The 16,042-nt window shown below is 36.7% G+C and overlaps 1 protein-coding gene and 1 non-coding gene across 3 annotated transcripts in view; one reads left to right on the top strand and one right to left on the bottom strand.

The window, feature by feature from the left end:
- Positions 1–14,201, bottom strand: part of acsl3b (acyl-CoA synthetase long chain family member 3b) — a 30,763-nt gene extending 16,562 nt beyond the window's left edge. The window contains exons 1-4 of one of the 2 annotated variants that reach the window (XM_067362797.1): positions 14,016–14,201; positions 1,811–2,051; positions 1,555–1,705; positions 561–761 (exon numbers count right to left, since the gene is read on the bottom strand). In XM_067362797.1, the coding sequence (XP_067218898.1) occupies positions 561–761; positions 1,555–1,704 (351 nt within the window). In that variant the 5' untranslated portion in view covers position 1,705; positions 1,811–2,051; positions 14,016–14,201. Of the gene's footprint in view, positions 1–560; positions 762–1,554; positions 1,706–1,810; positions 2,052–3,383; positions 3,455–14,015 lie in introns of those variants that run through there. The other variant, XM_067362798.1, reaches the window with a different exon arrangement.
- An 859-nt stretch (positions 14,202–15,060) lies between these two features.
- On the top strand, positions 15,061–15,131 carry trnag-ccc (transfer RNA glycine (anticodon CCC)). The gene has a single exon. It is a non-coding gene; the product is annotated as a tRNA-Gly (tRNA).
- The last annotated feature ends 911 nt before the right edge of the window (positions 15,132–16,042 follow it).

Raw genomic sequence — 16,042 nt, 5'->3', positions numbered from 1 at the left:
GCAATGCGGGGTTAACACTGCAAAAGAGGTGCTAAACCTGCTCCTGAGCAGGGTTTCATAACCCCAGGTAAAAAGCGGTGCTAACCCTGCAGATTCCTTTACCAGGGGTTAAAAGCGGTTTTTAGAACAATGATAACCCGGTGTTAAGTGCAGTGTGAAAAGCCCTTTTATAATGTGTTTAGGGTGTTTAGTAGTCTAGATATTTTTAAAAATACAAAAATGCATTTTCTCTAATGTGTCTTATTAGTTCAGGATCACAATGAGATGTCATAACATACATGAGCACATGCCAAATCTTTAGTTTTCCATCCTTTCAAAATTAATTGCTTGCTACTTTACATTATCATAGTAACCAAAGTGGATTTACTGCAATTTGACTATTCTGTGTGAACAATCTACAAATTCTAGGCTGAAAATGGTTTGTAATCGTGCCAGGCCATAACAGGCTCAAGTGGAAATACAAATTAAACCGTTCAACGGTGAAAAAGCAGCTAAAGTTCCAAAGCCATTGAGAGTGTGTGGCCATATGAGTCAACAGGGGGTGTTTGTGTGTGTCTTACCTTCTTAAAGACCTTGCCGTTAGGCTGTATCTCATCCTCCTCGCTCAGAACCTCTCTTGTGCCTAGGCAGTCTCTTTCAGGAAAGTGTACTACAGCATATTCGAACACTTTATCTAAAGTATCCACACCCTCATGCAGCAGGGACGCCAACCTCTGCTGGCTGTTCACGGCCCGGTATGGCCCTGCCAGATTCCCGCTTACCTGATGCGACAGGAAATTAGATTGAGGTCATGGGGGAAATGATCAACAAGCACAGGGATTCAAATGTGTCAGGGAACATTATTGTAAGCTGGAAAATCATATTTTAGTTTCTCTAAAATATATATTTTTTTAAACCAGCAATTTAATTAAGTGACGTTATTCAGTAATGAAAGTGACTCAAATCCCTCCGTTAATCTAAGATAAATTGCAAAAATCTCTATTTATAATATGTACACTACAGTTTAAAAGTTTGGCCACAATAAGTTTAATTTTAATGAAATTAATAACTAATACTCAGCAAGGATACATTAAATTGATCAAAAGGTACAGTAAAGACATGTACAATGTTTTAATTTCAAATAAATGCTGTTCTTTTGAAGTTTCTGTGAATCCTGAAAAAAATGTATCTGTTCTCACAAAAGTCAATCATTTATAATAATAAGAAATGTTTCTTTAGAAGCAAATCAGCATATTAGAATGATTTCTGAAGGATCATGTGACACTGAAGACTGGAGTAATGATGCTGAAAATTCAGCTTTGCATCATAGGAATTATATTTTAAAATATATTAAAATAGAAAAGTCATTTTAAAGTTTAAAATAATATTTTACAATTTTTCTGATTTACTGTATTTTGGATCAAATAAACGCAGCCTTGGTGAGCAGAAGAGACATCACAAACATTAAAAAAATCTTACCAACGCCAAACTTTTGAACAGTAGTGTACATCATGCCCAGAGTTTGAATGAATCTGTGCTCATGTTTTGGGCCTATTCTTCCTAAGCTCTACTTACTGTTCGCGCTTTGACCCTTTTAGCACGGGCCAGGTTCCCACTTGCTCCAGAGAGCAGGTACCAGGGCAGGAACGTGATGACGGAATAAACCCAGACGACCGATCGAAAGACCTGCAGCAGGAGAGGAGACATGTCCTCCTTCAACTTCATCCTGAGGAACAAGAAATCAGTGAACAAGAAGACAGAAAGAAAGAAGTTAGTCATTATGGTCTACAAACCACACTAGCTTTACCTTTGATTTTTGCCCTTCACTCACTTTGTGTTGTTCTTTACTTTCCTCCAAGCACTTGATAGTATTCCTCTTTTTCTGAAGGTCTTGCTGGCTTCTTCTGGTTCTTGAAGTGCTCTATGGTATAAATGGTACTTCTTGACCTTTCTACTGCCTTTTGTCAAACCTGCTGGCTGAGAGGGCAATTTCCTGTTCCATTTCCTTTTCCCACTCCAGCTTTCTGCTCTGACGGGGTGCAAAGCCTCCTGGGTATAATGATGTGCTCTCCCTATGGGGCAACACAACAAGAAAAGTTTGTTTTGTCAATATGCTTTTTAGAAATCACAATTCAGAATTTGTTCAATCATAGAATTGTTTAAGACAAGGTGAATCACAACAGTACAAACTTTGATTTAAAGGAAAAAAAAGTGAAAATTAGACAAGATAAAAGGTACAAGACTGCATACTTAATGGCTTTAATCAACAAAAATAAAAACAATAGTGAAATATGTTGTTTACATATATAAAACAATATATTTTATGTTTATTGCAAAATATGCATATTTAAGTAGTTTGAGAGCGTACACTGACTATATTACGTCATTTGCAGTGCTTCATGTAAGTGGATGGGTGCTAAAGAGTTGTTTTGGTGCAATTTGTTTGATGAAGATATTTTGCAGAATCATGGGTAATGTAGTTTTTTCACCAGTAATTTCACTGTTAAACACCATTGTTGAGATAACATGGGCTGATGGCTTCAAAAAAAGCATGAAAACGACCAGGAAATGATGCTAGCTGGACTCAAACTTAGGCTGTGTCCAAAATCGCCCCTATACCCTTAAATAGGCACCATTTTGTAATAGTGTTGTAGTGTCCAAAACCATAGTGGACGTTATCAAGTGCATTTATTCCTTCCCACAATGCACCGCAATAATTAGTCTACAACCATTGTACACTCAACGGCTAGAGAATATTAATGCACCATGAGAGTCGCGCACTGAATGAATTCCCGCGTCTGACCAGAAGATGGCGCCCACAGTTGAATCATCCATCCATTTTCGAAAACGCTGGTCAAAATGTGTAACATTCAGGTAAAAAAAAAAAAGTTTTTTAATTGATTATTAAATTGTTTAATTACATAGTTTCTATGACAGAATTCATTCTTTTTACTACTGGAGCTGCCTTTTTGCTAAGTTTCAAATGATTATTAAACAGCAAGCACAAACTATGAAAAAGCGGCAGCCCTTCCGGCGGACTCAGTGTCCGAATTCACTCCATCGTTTTCATTTCACTCCCTCAAGTGAACTTTATTATTGGAATAATGTAGGGAATAGTGATTGAGGGTATGGGGGACAATTTTAGACGCAGCCTTACTCTACCCATATGAGCCTGTGTGTTAACCATTATGTCAAGAAGTCTCTGACAGAATCATTGTGATTTAACTGGGGACGGCTGTTAGACAGTGTACGCTCTGAGCTCAGGTCAAACAAGACAGGCTTTGTCGCTCTGGAGAGATGAAGCTCACACTAAAACAGTGTTCTGTTGGAGAGGAGGATGTGTTCATGAATGCATGTGTGTGTGTTGAGAGAAAGAGATGGGGGGTGGACGAGCATATACAAACCAGGATATTTGGCCAAATTCTGAAATCCCAAATAAAGATTGACCCGATAATCCAGCAGCCCATATGATATGAGCAGTGCTGAAATTAAAAATGAGGTTTGAAATAGGTCAATGATTTTTGTAAGTGCAAAAAACCCCTAAAAACCTCTGGGAAGATGCATGTTTTACAACCACAACAACATAAAACACAGAAGGAAAGGGCCTCTTTCTCATTTTCTTTCTCGGAAAAACAAACTGCAGACTTCTTTCTTTGGTTTTGATACTTTGGAGGATGGTCAAAAAGACAATCCAGGATAGAGGCGCTCTCAAATATCCGCTATACAGCAGAAATGCGTTCTCTCCTTGGGAGCTTCAGTCATGGACTCACCAGAGAGGTTTGGAGGTGGTCAAGATTTGTGGTTGGCCGATGTCACTGCATACAGTTCTCAGATGGCATATAAAATGCCAATATATGATGTGTAATACAATTTAATGATAGTAAATGAGACTCTGAAATTATTAAATGCACATTTTACAGATTTACAGAACATTTAAATCGATAGTTCACCCAGTTTATAGTTTTGTTCTGCTGAACAAAAAGGAAGATATTTAGACCAAACAGTAACCAAACAGATCTTGCCCCCATTGACTACCATAGTAGGAAAAATAAATACTATGGTAGTCAATGGGGGCGAGATCAGTTTATTTACTGAAATTCTTCTAAATATCTTCCTTTGTGTTCAGCAGAAACAAAGAAGCTCATACAGGTTTGGAACTACTTGGTTCTTAACCTGTAACTTTTTTTTTTTTTTTTTTGCACAAAAGTAGACATTTCGAAGAACATTGGGAACTAAAACATCATTGACTTCCATTGTATGGAAGACATTTCTCAAAATATCTTCTTTTATGTTCCAAAGAAGAAAGGATATACAGGTTTGGAACAACATGATGAGTAAATGTTTTTGGGTGAATCTTTTTAAGACTCTTATTGAAAATCCAATATTGCAACATGAACTCTAGTGTCTTAGAGGTTCAACATTCCTCTATCATGTGATGAAAAATAGACTTCTCAAACTACTTGTGGATAGTGGATTGCAAGCAGAATGTTGCTGTGTCAAACATATGGTAAAGCTGTTGTCCTCAAGCACTGTGAGAGTGAGAGGGTTGAGTATGGTGCAGCAATAACAGACAGCACATTCCCTGACTCCTGTGAAATCCCAGACATGTTCGCCTAGAGACCGGCAGCACATGAACGTGAAAACCTTTCCTTCCAGAGAGGAATGTCACAGACTAGGGAGACGTGTACTATATAGACATACTCTAATTCTAATGTTCACAATTCCCTCTCTAGTCCACACAGACCATTTATAGAAACTAAGCTGCAAAAACTAGGTCGTCCAGAAATCGGTGATGTCACATCCATGAGCACTATGACAAGTTTGACCACTAAATTAAAGGCATATTCACTATTGAGCAAACTGATATTCTGATGGACAACAGTGTGGAATATGAAGAATGAGCTTAGCCAATCATAAAAGAGGTCATTTACATACCCAAAGAACAGCAAAACAGGCTGTTTCAAACTAATGCTGTTAAGGAAGAAGGAAAAAATCAGTGCAAAAAAAGAGTGAATACGTATGGATCTTATAAATACATTTTCAACAGAAATAAATAAGTTTGATTCAAACTTAATTTTCAACAAAAAAATATGCTTATTTAAACATTTTTAAAAATTATTTACATTACATTTATTCATTGAGCAGATGCTTTATCCAGGATCAATATGATTTTATTTTTTGAAAGAAGATGCCCACCAAGGATGCATTTTGATTTATTTGAAAATTGTATTGCAAAATATTATCATCAAATTAAAATAACTGCTTTCCATTTTTATATATTTTAAAATGTAATTTATTCCTGTGATGGCAAAGATGAATTTTCAGCATCATTATTCCAGTCTTCAGTCTAATAATCTGATTTGCTGCTCAAGAAACATTTCTTTTGTAACATTATAACTGTCTTTACTGTCACTTTTGATAAATAAAAGTATTAATTTCTTTAAAAAAAAAAAAAAAATCTTAGTGACCGCAAACTTTTGAACAGTAGTTTTATGAAATCATGATTTCAATTGGTAGGCCAGAATATAAATTCTCAAAAAAAAATATTTCTTAAAGGGGTCATGATCTTCTGACATAAGAGGTCACTGTACTATGAAAATATCCTGTAAGTTTCAGAACTCAAAACTTCCTTTCTTGTTAGTCCAAAAACCGCTTTTATTGAAACCAAGCTCAGAAAATGACCTAGAGAAAAAGTCTGCCTCTGCAGAAGATCAATGTCTCTTTAGCCCCGCCCACAGATTCGCACATGTCATGTTGTAGTAAATATGAGAGAGACGCAAACACAGGATTACTCCAACAACAAAACCAGAGAGATGGATTACAAGATGTTTTGAAGTGCCAAGTTGTGGAAAAACAGCCTTTGTAATGGCGTGGATGTTGAAAATTATTTTAATAAGCAAAACTGTTGCACAATCATAGTAGTGGGCATTTACTTCCAAGTGTTGAATGCGGAACAGCCATCAAAATGGAATGTTCAACAAAAAGGTCAAAAAACAAGATAAAAAAATAGCTTGTTACTTCTAAATTAGGATGTTTTTTTGATGTAAAAATCTTGATAACATTATACGTGGACATCGGAGAACATTATAAAATGAAAAATTCAGTTCATGACCCCTTTAATAAAATCCTTTCCAAGTGGATGGGGAAAAGGAAGGACATTGCTGAAGAAGGTGTTCTGAACATTAAAATAGGTGTCTATTAACTTAAAGCCTCTACCTGTCTAGTTATTTATTATAATTGCTTACTATAATGAGAGGGATTTAATATTGGCAGGTTGTGACCTGCTGTGCCAGACATCTCTGGTGTAGAAAGAGTAAGGATCAAACTAAGAGTGGAAAATAGCCAATTCAGAGGAAAAACATGCAGAATATGGCTTTTTTTTTTAAAAAGATACAGAGGTCCCAAAAATCATTTGGACAGTGGCACTAAACCTTCCTAAATGTCTTTTTTATACTTTGATGTCAAGCATTTAGGTTAACTCCACATTTACAATTCAAAAATGCTGGATGGGCATAACCATGTTATGCCAAACCACTTCTACCATTGAAATATGATTAACAAATGTGCGATCATCCCATGTCCCTTGTACTTCCATTCTACACGGTTACAATCACAATACATAGACCCTTTTCACAGACTGTGATGATGCGTTTTAATGGTCATCGATATTGTAAATCCTGCAAAGTTTTTATATTTTCATTTTTTTTTTTAAATGTAAGTACATTTATAACACGATACTTAGTATTATATTACCTTTGCATCTAATTACAAAAAAAATAGTTAATGCTGCTGTGAGGGTGTTTCTAATACAGTGGCTATGGGAGAGATGGTAAAAATGACATCTTTCTCTCTTCTCACTGCCGTTATCAATCGCTCTCTATTTTTTTCCTCTTTTTGAAAGTTGTGAAAACACTATTGTGAAGTTTCTTTTGCTATTTGAGCAAATGGAAACACAAAAATATATTTAATGTATTCTCTTATTCACCGCTATGAATTTTACCCAACTACAATGACTTCTGCTTCTGAGAAATTCGGAAATGTGAAAAGGGTCCATTTCAATACTATTACATAACCAAGTCCAGTACTAGTAACAAGTGCATCTATCTGTGATAGACTATCTGAGGCACAGTAGTTAGTTACTAGATGGTCATCTGAGAAGTGGTCAGTGTAGTGAATATCTTCTGCAAAACTCAGGTGTCAAATATCATCTCCCCTTGGCAACCGGATCCAAACTCACCTGCACAAGTTGAAAGACAGCCTGTTCACCTGTTACTAGGGCTGCATGATTATGACAAAAATCATTATTTCCTTGAAATTGTAGTTGCGATTATTAATTACAATTATCACAATTACATTGAATGATGTTTTTAATAGCTTAATACCATTGTTTGAAGCAAATGCATGCCATATTTTTTAAGTAAAAACAAAAAACAAGCTGAAAACACTCTTCCTGAATTTTTTTTTATTGGTTTTCTATATCATTAAGCCTCAAATGCCAACTATACATTGGTTTGGTTTCTCCCTTAAATAAATAAGTAAACATATGCATGTTATTATAATAGGGGCTTTCACACCATATTGTTCAAGAAACTTTGTTATAGGCACTAGCCACAAGGGTGGAACTAATTTCCCCTAGGGCCATTTTCCTGGTTGCATTCGCACCGGCAGTAAGAACTCTGAAGTGATGTAAACTGCACTTGTTTTAATTTGCTGCACTTTTATTTTGACAGCAACGCAGACTTTTATTTTGACAGTGCTGAGAACAGCTCAGCCAGAGTCTGAGTACATAGTGCTCGCATTTTCCGTCTTCATTAGTTTGCGATCTGTTTAACAGTCCTGTCTCATACGTTATTAGATAGAACTGTTATACGAAGAAAGTAGACAGTATATGAAAAGTATTAGCGTTTGCCATGTGGTTAATGCCCAGTGTTGCTAGCTGAACAGAAATACATAATCATGTTTCGCTTGGTCTGCTCAAAGTCACGCTGGATTTTCTCCTCAGCGTAAGGTTAGGAGGTCCATCTATCACTGTTTTCCATGTTTGTAGAGTTCGTTTGTGGAGTAAATATATAGGCTATGTACACGGCTTTTTAAAAATGGTGGGTACTGGTGTTTCACGTTTCACGACCAATCAGCGTACACTTACGTCACTGGTAGTTCTTTCCTATTGTGCTGGCTCAGACTTTTTACACTCTGAAGTAGTCGGGATTTGCCTCTCACAATGTAACATGCTTTAAACACACCTCTTAAAGGGGTAGTTCACCCAGAAATGAAAATAATGTCATTTATTACTCACCCTCATGTCGTTCCACAGCCGTAAGACCTTCGTTCATCTTAGTAACACAAATTAAGATATTGTTGATGAAATCCAATGGCTCAGTGAGGCTTCTATTGACAGCAAAGCCATTCAAACTCTCAAGGTCCATTAGGGCTGCACAATTAATCGAATTTCTAATCGCGATTACGATTACGGATGTCACGATTTCGTAATCGTTCAAAGGCGCGATTACAAGGAAAAATATCCACCTACATTATTGTGCGTGTTTTGAGCATGTTACATTGTGAGAGGCGAATTATGACTACTTCAGAATGTAAAAGGTCTAACCCAGCATAAAAGAAGCTACCAGTGACGTAGGTGTATGCTGATGGGAAACACCAGGACCCGCCATTTTTAAAAAGCCATGTACACAGCCTAGTGTTGTCAAAAATATTGATATTTCGATATGTATCAATACTGAAATATCTGAAACGATACCAATACTCCTTTCTGCAGTATCGATACACCGATACCAGCTGCACGTGCTTGCTCTCCTCTCTGACAGCGAGTTGAGACGCACGCGCCTCCTCTCATTCACATCGCAGACACATAATAAAGCCACAAGTGCCAAAATAACCTCCCTTTCGCGGCTTATTAATGGTCAAATACACTCAGAAACAATATCAAAATGCCCATCTTGGTGAGTATTAATGTAAATCAGTTCAGGAAGAATGTGTCCATGCGTTCGTCAGGTCTTAAAGGGACAGTAGCCGAATAAACGTGCCACTCTCTATGTTGTTATTGTTAATCAACAGACAAAGAGAAAATCACTTACTGCTCTTGACTGATTAAAGGGATAGTTCACCCAAAAATGCTAAGACACGAAAGATCGGTTTGTGCGATAAACCGAACAGTATTTATATAATTTTTTAACTCTAATACACCACTATGTCCAACTGCATTCATCACTCGATTCGTTTGGTCTGATCGCGCTCTGACAGCGGCAGTGATGTCTCGCGCATATACAATGAGAGCGAGACATCACTGCCGCTGTCAGATGACCGATCGTTTCGGGTCTTAGGACATCAATGTGTCGTCACGAGCCGCAGGGTTTAATTTGGACTTGTCTATGCAAGTTTTATTTACTCTTATAGTAGAAGTTCCCATCCACTAGCATTATTTGACTGACAGATGGCAACGGTTGGAGTTAAAAATCATCATTTCTGTTCTACTGAAGAAACAAAGTCACCTACATCTTGGATGCGCTGGGGGTAAGCAGATAAACATCAAATTTTCATTTCTGGGTAAACTATACCTTTAACTTCTGTAACTTTAATCGATTCATCTGTATTTAATTTTTATAATGAAGATTATCCAATTTTATTTTACATTTGATTAGTAACTTTGTTTTTTATTCAGTTTCTTCCCTGATTACTACAGTTAGACATACCTGAAAATAGAAAGCAGTCTATTTAATTTCTATCTTTATTCTATTGTATTTGTGCAGTAGTTAGTAATTTGTTCATTTGTTCTTATTTTATTACCGTTTACTTGTCTTTTTAAAATTCAGTTTACCATTTGAAATCAAGCTTCCTTGTACTGTGTGTACTGTGTTGCAACAAAATTACCCCATTGTAAAAACAAATACATTGAGTTACCAAATATTTGTGAGATAATTGTAATGGTAACTGATCAACGTTTATATATGAGAAAAGCTTAAAAGCTTTATCATATAAAGTGATCTCTTCAGAATACATTTTTGACTAATAATAAATAAATAATATTAAAAATATCTATATGACAGTATTGTTTTTTATCATGTCGAAGTTAGAAATTCCAGTATCATGACAACACCAGCCTATATATTTACTCCACAAACTCTACAAACATGGAAAAGAGTGATAGATGGACCTCTCAACCTTACGCTGAGGAGAAAATCCAGCGTGACTTTGAACAGACCAAGCAAAACATGATTATTCTTTCAAACAATGATATGAAGCTATTCAAAACATCATTCAATGTAAATTATGATAACCGTCATTAATAATCGCAATTACAAATTTCAAGGGAATAATCGACAATTATGATTTTTGTCATAATCGTGCAGCCCTAAGGTCCATAAAGGTACTAAAAACATATTTGAAACAGTTCATGTGAGTTCAGTGGTTCTATCTTTATATTATAAAGCAAAAAGAATACTTTTTGTGTAAAACAAAATAAAGACTTTTCAACAATATCTATAGGGGCCGATTTCAAAACAGTGCTTCAGAGCTTTACGAATCGAATCAGTGAATCGGAGCGCCAAAGTCACGTGATTTCAGCAGTTTAGGCATTTGATAAGAGATCCGAATCACTGATTTGAAACAAAAGATTCATAAAGCTCAGTAGCTTCATGAAGCAGTGTTTTGAAATCGGCCCATATAGATTTTGTTGAAAAGTCGTTTTTTTTGGCACATAAAAAGTATTCTAATCACTATATAATATTAAGATACAACCACTGAACTCACATGAACTGTTTTAAATATGTTTTTAGTACCTTTATGGACCTTGAGAGTTTGGATGGCTTTCCTCTCAATGGAGGCCTCACTGAGTCATCAGATTTCATCAACAATATCTTAATTTGGGTTCCGAAGATGAACAGAGGTCTTACGGGTGTAGAACGACATGAGGGTGAGTAATTAATGACATTATTTTCATTTTTGGGTGAACTAACCCTTTAAGCATGCAGAATAATGTAACTGGATATTTTTTTGTAATCACGCCACTGAACGATTATGAAATCATGGCATCCGTAATCATAATTAGAAATCGTAGAACCGTAATCGATTAGAAATTTGATTAATTGTGCAGCCTTAACTGTTACTTTCACATTTACACTTTATTAGCTCTAATTAATGATACTTGCTTTATATAGGATTAATATAAGTGATTGAATAAGTGAAAAACAGTGAAGGACGGACCCGACTCCCGAGAAATATCAACCAGCCGGAGGAGCATGCTAAGTAGGAATGTGCTAGAACACATAGCAACCAAATAGCAACACTGGTGACCACTCACAACACACTAGCACTGAGAGAGTGAGATTTGCAAAGGCAAGCATCAACAGGGTTTGTGTGTGAAAATCTGAAAACACTAAAGGCAAGTGACAAATCTTTAACATAAAGAGGAGGAACCAGTAAAGTTTGGGTTGAGTAACTACTCACATGAGAGATTTACACTAAAAACAAAAACGAGTTTGGAAAGTGATCTCTTCCCTTTTCCTCTTGTGATCAAACTCCCCCACACAAAAATGCAGACGGCGGTTGCATAATTGGAGGAACAGACACACCTACTAAGATTACTGATCGGAGCTCCATCATTCACTACACATAATCCCCATTATACACCACTAGAAGAGCTTGGGTGTGATCAGACTTGTTCAGCTGGTCCATCACCTCGTGCTCAGAGTGTGAGAATAAAGACATTAGTTACACACTCCTGTAGTGGAACAATCATGAAAAATCCAGCCCATAGGGAAGTTGGAAATCAATTCATACTCTAACACTCTGGCTGAACTGCTGAACATTCAATATTATGATATTTTGTCACAATCTATGGTGCATTTTATGTGTGTAAACCATGTTTCCAGTAACGGTACAGTATAAACCATCATACACCTATTTTTATGCGCAATTTGGAATATTGCATCAAAAAATGCTGGATGGAAAAGCCAAGATGCGCAGAAATTCTAAAAATGCATGTAAAAAAAAAATGTATGCGCTCGTTTGAGTTGGATACATTTTTATCCGATAACAAAACACAACATAAACTATATTATATAATAAATAACTCCTATACAATGGCTTCTCCTACTATTCTTAGTGATATTTAATGCCAGAATATCAGGAAATTATGATTTTGTTCTCTACCACTCACTGGATGGAAACGCTGCTTTATTTGTATTTGTTTTATGCAATATTTTGCGCATAAGTGAAATTTGCAACTTTGGAAACATAGCTCTAGAAACCAGAATAAAATCTAAAGATCACATTTTATTGCCGTTGTGATTAGGCTTGGTGCATCTTTCTCTTCCTCTAAATAAATGTCTTTGAATAGGTCCTACAGCACTGATCTCTCTGTAAAAGATACAGCATCTTCTAAGGACTATTTATAGCCTTAAAGGGATAGTTCAGCCAAAAATGAAAATTCTGTCATCATTTACTCACCTCATGTCACACCTGAAATTAAATCTGTTGATATGGATTCATTTTACAGCTCCTTTTTGGATCTTTTAAGTTTTATGGACTTTCAACAGAGAAACAGAAACTTATCAGGTTTCATTAATCTTTGAGTTCCAAACATTAACCAAAGTCTAATGTGTTTGGAATGACATGACAAAAATAATCTTACATACTAGAATTTACATTTTTGGGTGAAGTATTCATTTAAATATCCTGGATTGTGACCCTACAAGTGTGTTTTAGACTTGATTAGAATGTAAAGATGCAGAAAAACAGTCAAAAGCATGTTTGCATTTCTACCTACAAGAAACCATGGAATGAAAATGTGTGTATTATATAAATATGCTGTGTGCATATGAATAAAAAAAGTCAATAAATGTTTCAAAATCCGGTGCTCCTATTAAATGTGCAAATCCTTAGATAGATACACTGACATCTGCAGTTCAAGAGTCCCGATATATTATTCAATATGATATCAGCTTTTCAGCAATGTAAAAAATGTCTTGTGGTGACAAAAGCTACCCTTTTCTTTTCAGTATCATCTTACATACTGTATATCAGAGAAAAATGCACGCACACATGTCGGGTTTTCATGTTTTATGGGGACTTTCCATAGACGTAATGATTTTTATACTATACAAACTATATTCTATCCCCTAACCCTAAACACAACCCTCACAGAATGAGATTTAACAGTATGATTTATAAGCCGTTTTCTTCATGGGGACCAAAAGTGTCTCCACGACGACAAGGATTTTGGATATTGCCATCTTTGTGAGAACATTTTGTCTCCATAACATAGGCAATAACGTTACCTGAACCACAAACACAAAGTACATAGTGCCCTAAAACTATATAAACTATCAAACAATTTCTACAACCAAGTTCAAGTCCAGTCATCTAGTGCATGATCACCATTCAAACGCATTGCTTATTCTTAGTGCTGGCCTTCAACTGATAGCACCTAATCCACAGGATTATCTCAAAGCATGTCAACCCACTAACTTCCCAATCACCCATAACAAACTGCAGTCCCATCATGCCACCAGCACACTGATCTGTGACCCAATTAAGGCAAAAACATCTTATTCAAGACAAAATATGCTCGTCTGCCTTTCTATCACACATCTAATCTGATGGCGTGTGAAGTGTGTAAATGTCATGTTCGTTGATGTGAGATGGTGTTTGTGTGCGAGAGAGATTAGTGTGTGGTCATCACCTGCGTACTAATGTGTTTAGTGTGTATGCACGTCTATGGAGAATGAGCTATAGAGCACAGACATGTTCCATGCATGTATATGGATGGATGTATGTGTGTCATTGCAGCCTGGGAACCGAAGAGGCCTGAGAGATGATCATCAGTATCAAGAGTGGAATGCGATACCATCCATATCCAACATTCCTCCGGCGGAGAGCTGTCAGAGCATGCAAACACTGTTCATACTAACGTATTAACGTGCAGCTGGTGCTTTAATAGTATGCTGGTGAGTCTTTAATATGTAAATCAACCTTCTCCGCGCGCATCTGCACCATACGTACCAGAGACAATAAGCACTCACCTTATTCTTCCACGCTGACGCAGTTGCTTCAGTCAGACTCACAGCGTCCCGTTTAAAATGGCGAAAAAATGTTGTAGAAGAACAAGACGCGGCAAATATAGAGCGACGGTTGTGTTTTCTTCTGGGTCGTTGTATATTGCGGTCGCTGACTCGCGCCGCCGTAGCTCTCAGCCCGGAAGTGATGGAAGCGTTGTCATGGCAGGGGCCGGCTTCTCGTCGCTCCCATTGGCTGACGCCGGGTGGCGCGTGTTGAAGGCTGACGTGACATCACGCTCGGGTTACCAGCGGTCATCATCGATTTGATTGATTTATTTGTCAATTTGCATTGTTATTTTTTTATATGTATGTATTTTGCGGCCAGTCTTTTCTTTTTAAAGTGACTTTTAGCGGTAGAGGGAAATTGTGATGCGTCACAGTGGATATGTCGTTGATTCTTTTGTCAGCTCGATGAGAGCTGTGCTGCAGCGCCCCGAACAGCTGGCAGGCAGCTAGAGAAATTCGAATCCTTTCCGCGAATCGATTCTTTCGAACACTTCAAAGAACTGGTTCAAAAAGCGATTCTGTTATTCATTACGTCACCTGACATCCCAGCGTGGCATGCTCAAAAAGTTATATTAATAAACGCCATACTAAAATGATTGCTGAAAAAGATTTAGTATGTTTTAATAGACGCCGTTTATTAAAATGAATTCGCTTTCTTCTCCTCTGACATTGTTGAAACAGTTCTTGGTTTAATGGATCAGTGAGTTGTTCACTCGAGAACCGCACGGACCGATTCAGTCCGACTCGTGAACGAGTTGTTCAGACTGGTTTTGCGACCCATCATTGAAAAGACCTGACTCAAAAGAACGAGTCATTCACAAAAGTGATAACGCTACAGCAGATTCCCTTTTGTCGTTTCTTGGGGAATCTAAATTTCGAATATTCCCTCATGTAAAAAGATATCCTATGTTGCAAAGGCGGAAGGTTTTATAACGCAATTTTCACACCATTCAGGTACACATTGGGAAATTGGGATAGGTGGGATTTTCCCTATCAAATACAGGCGCCGCTGGTGTAGTGGTATCATGCAAGATTCCCATTCTTGCGACCCGGGTTCGATTCCCGGGCGGCGCACAGCTTTTTAAAGTAGGCATTAGACGCGTATCTAAAATAAAATAAATAAAAATTCACACATTACCTCGTGTCTTCATTAGCTCAAATTGTCATTGCTGGATGAAAAATGAGCTTATAGAAGTAGAAACATGCCATGAAGTCTCTTGATTAACCTGAGGCCATAAAATGCATGCTAATGAACTAGTAAAATGTTTAGATGGATTTTAGATGTGTATATAGTAGAATATGGTATATCACAACACAAGACATGTCAACAAATATTATATCATCTAAACTACCATATTGCCTTCAAGTATAAACAAAACAAATCACCCCCCCCCCCAGCAGCAAATATGCATATATAGCTTATTACCTCATTGTGATTGTTGATGATTAATGGAGGTTAGGCTACAATGTTGCAATGTAATGCACCCCTAATATATATATAGGCCTATTTATTTATTTATTTATTTATTTATTTATTTATTTGCAGGTATATTTTAAATTGTTGTAGACATGGCATCCGAATCTCTAATACCTCCAGTGAAAATGTTTCTATTTTGCTGTTTTACAATATTATTCATTTTACATCATAACATATTTACTTCTAAATTTTATTTTTAAAAGTTCACATCTTAAAATTAAACATGTTTTCCTTTATTTCTCCCCTTGTTTACTTGCAATAGAACAGGCTGTGCAGATTCAGGCCTAATCCTATAGTGTGCAAAAAGAAGATGATGCCTCTGTCATCTCTCCATCAAATATCATTACAAAATCTTAAACTTCACAATCACAAAAGTAGCAGTTTCCCAGACTCTTATGGTTTAGCTAAGGATCACCACTGAATGTAAAATGTCTGTGAAATAGTTTTGGATATGAACAGGATCACAAATCACAACAATATGCAGACAAAGCTTGTTCAGACTATGGCC

The sequence above is a fragment of the Chanodichthys erythropterus genome, chromosome 16 (genome assembly GCF_024489055.1).
Source record: "Chanodichthys erythropterus isolate Z2021 chromosome 16, ASM2448905v1, whole genome shotgun sequence".
In the NCBI taxonomy this organism is placed as follows: domain Eukaryota; kingdom Metazoa; phylum Chordata; class Actinopteri; order Cypriniformes; family Xenocyprididae; genus Chanodichthys; species Chanodichthys erythropterus.
Note: the sequence above shows the minus strand (reverse complement) of the source record. Positions and strands in the feature narration are given on the sequence as shown.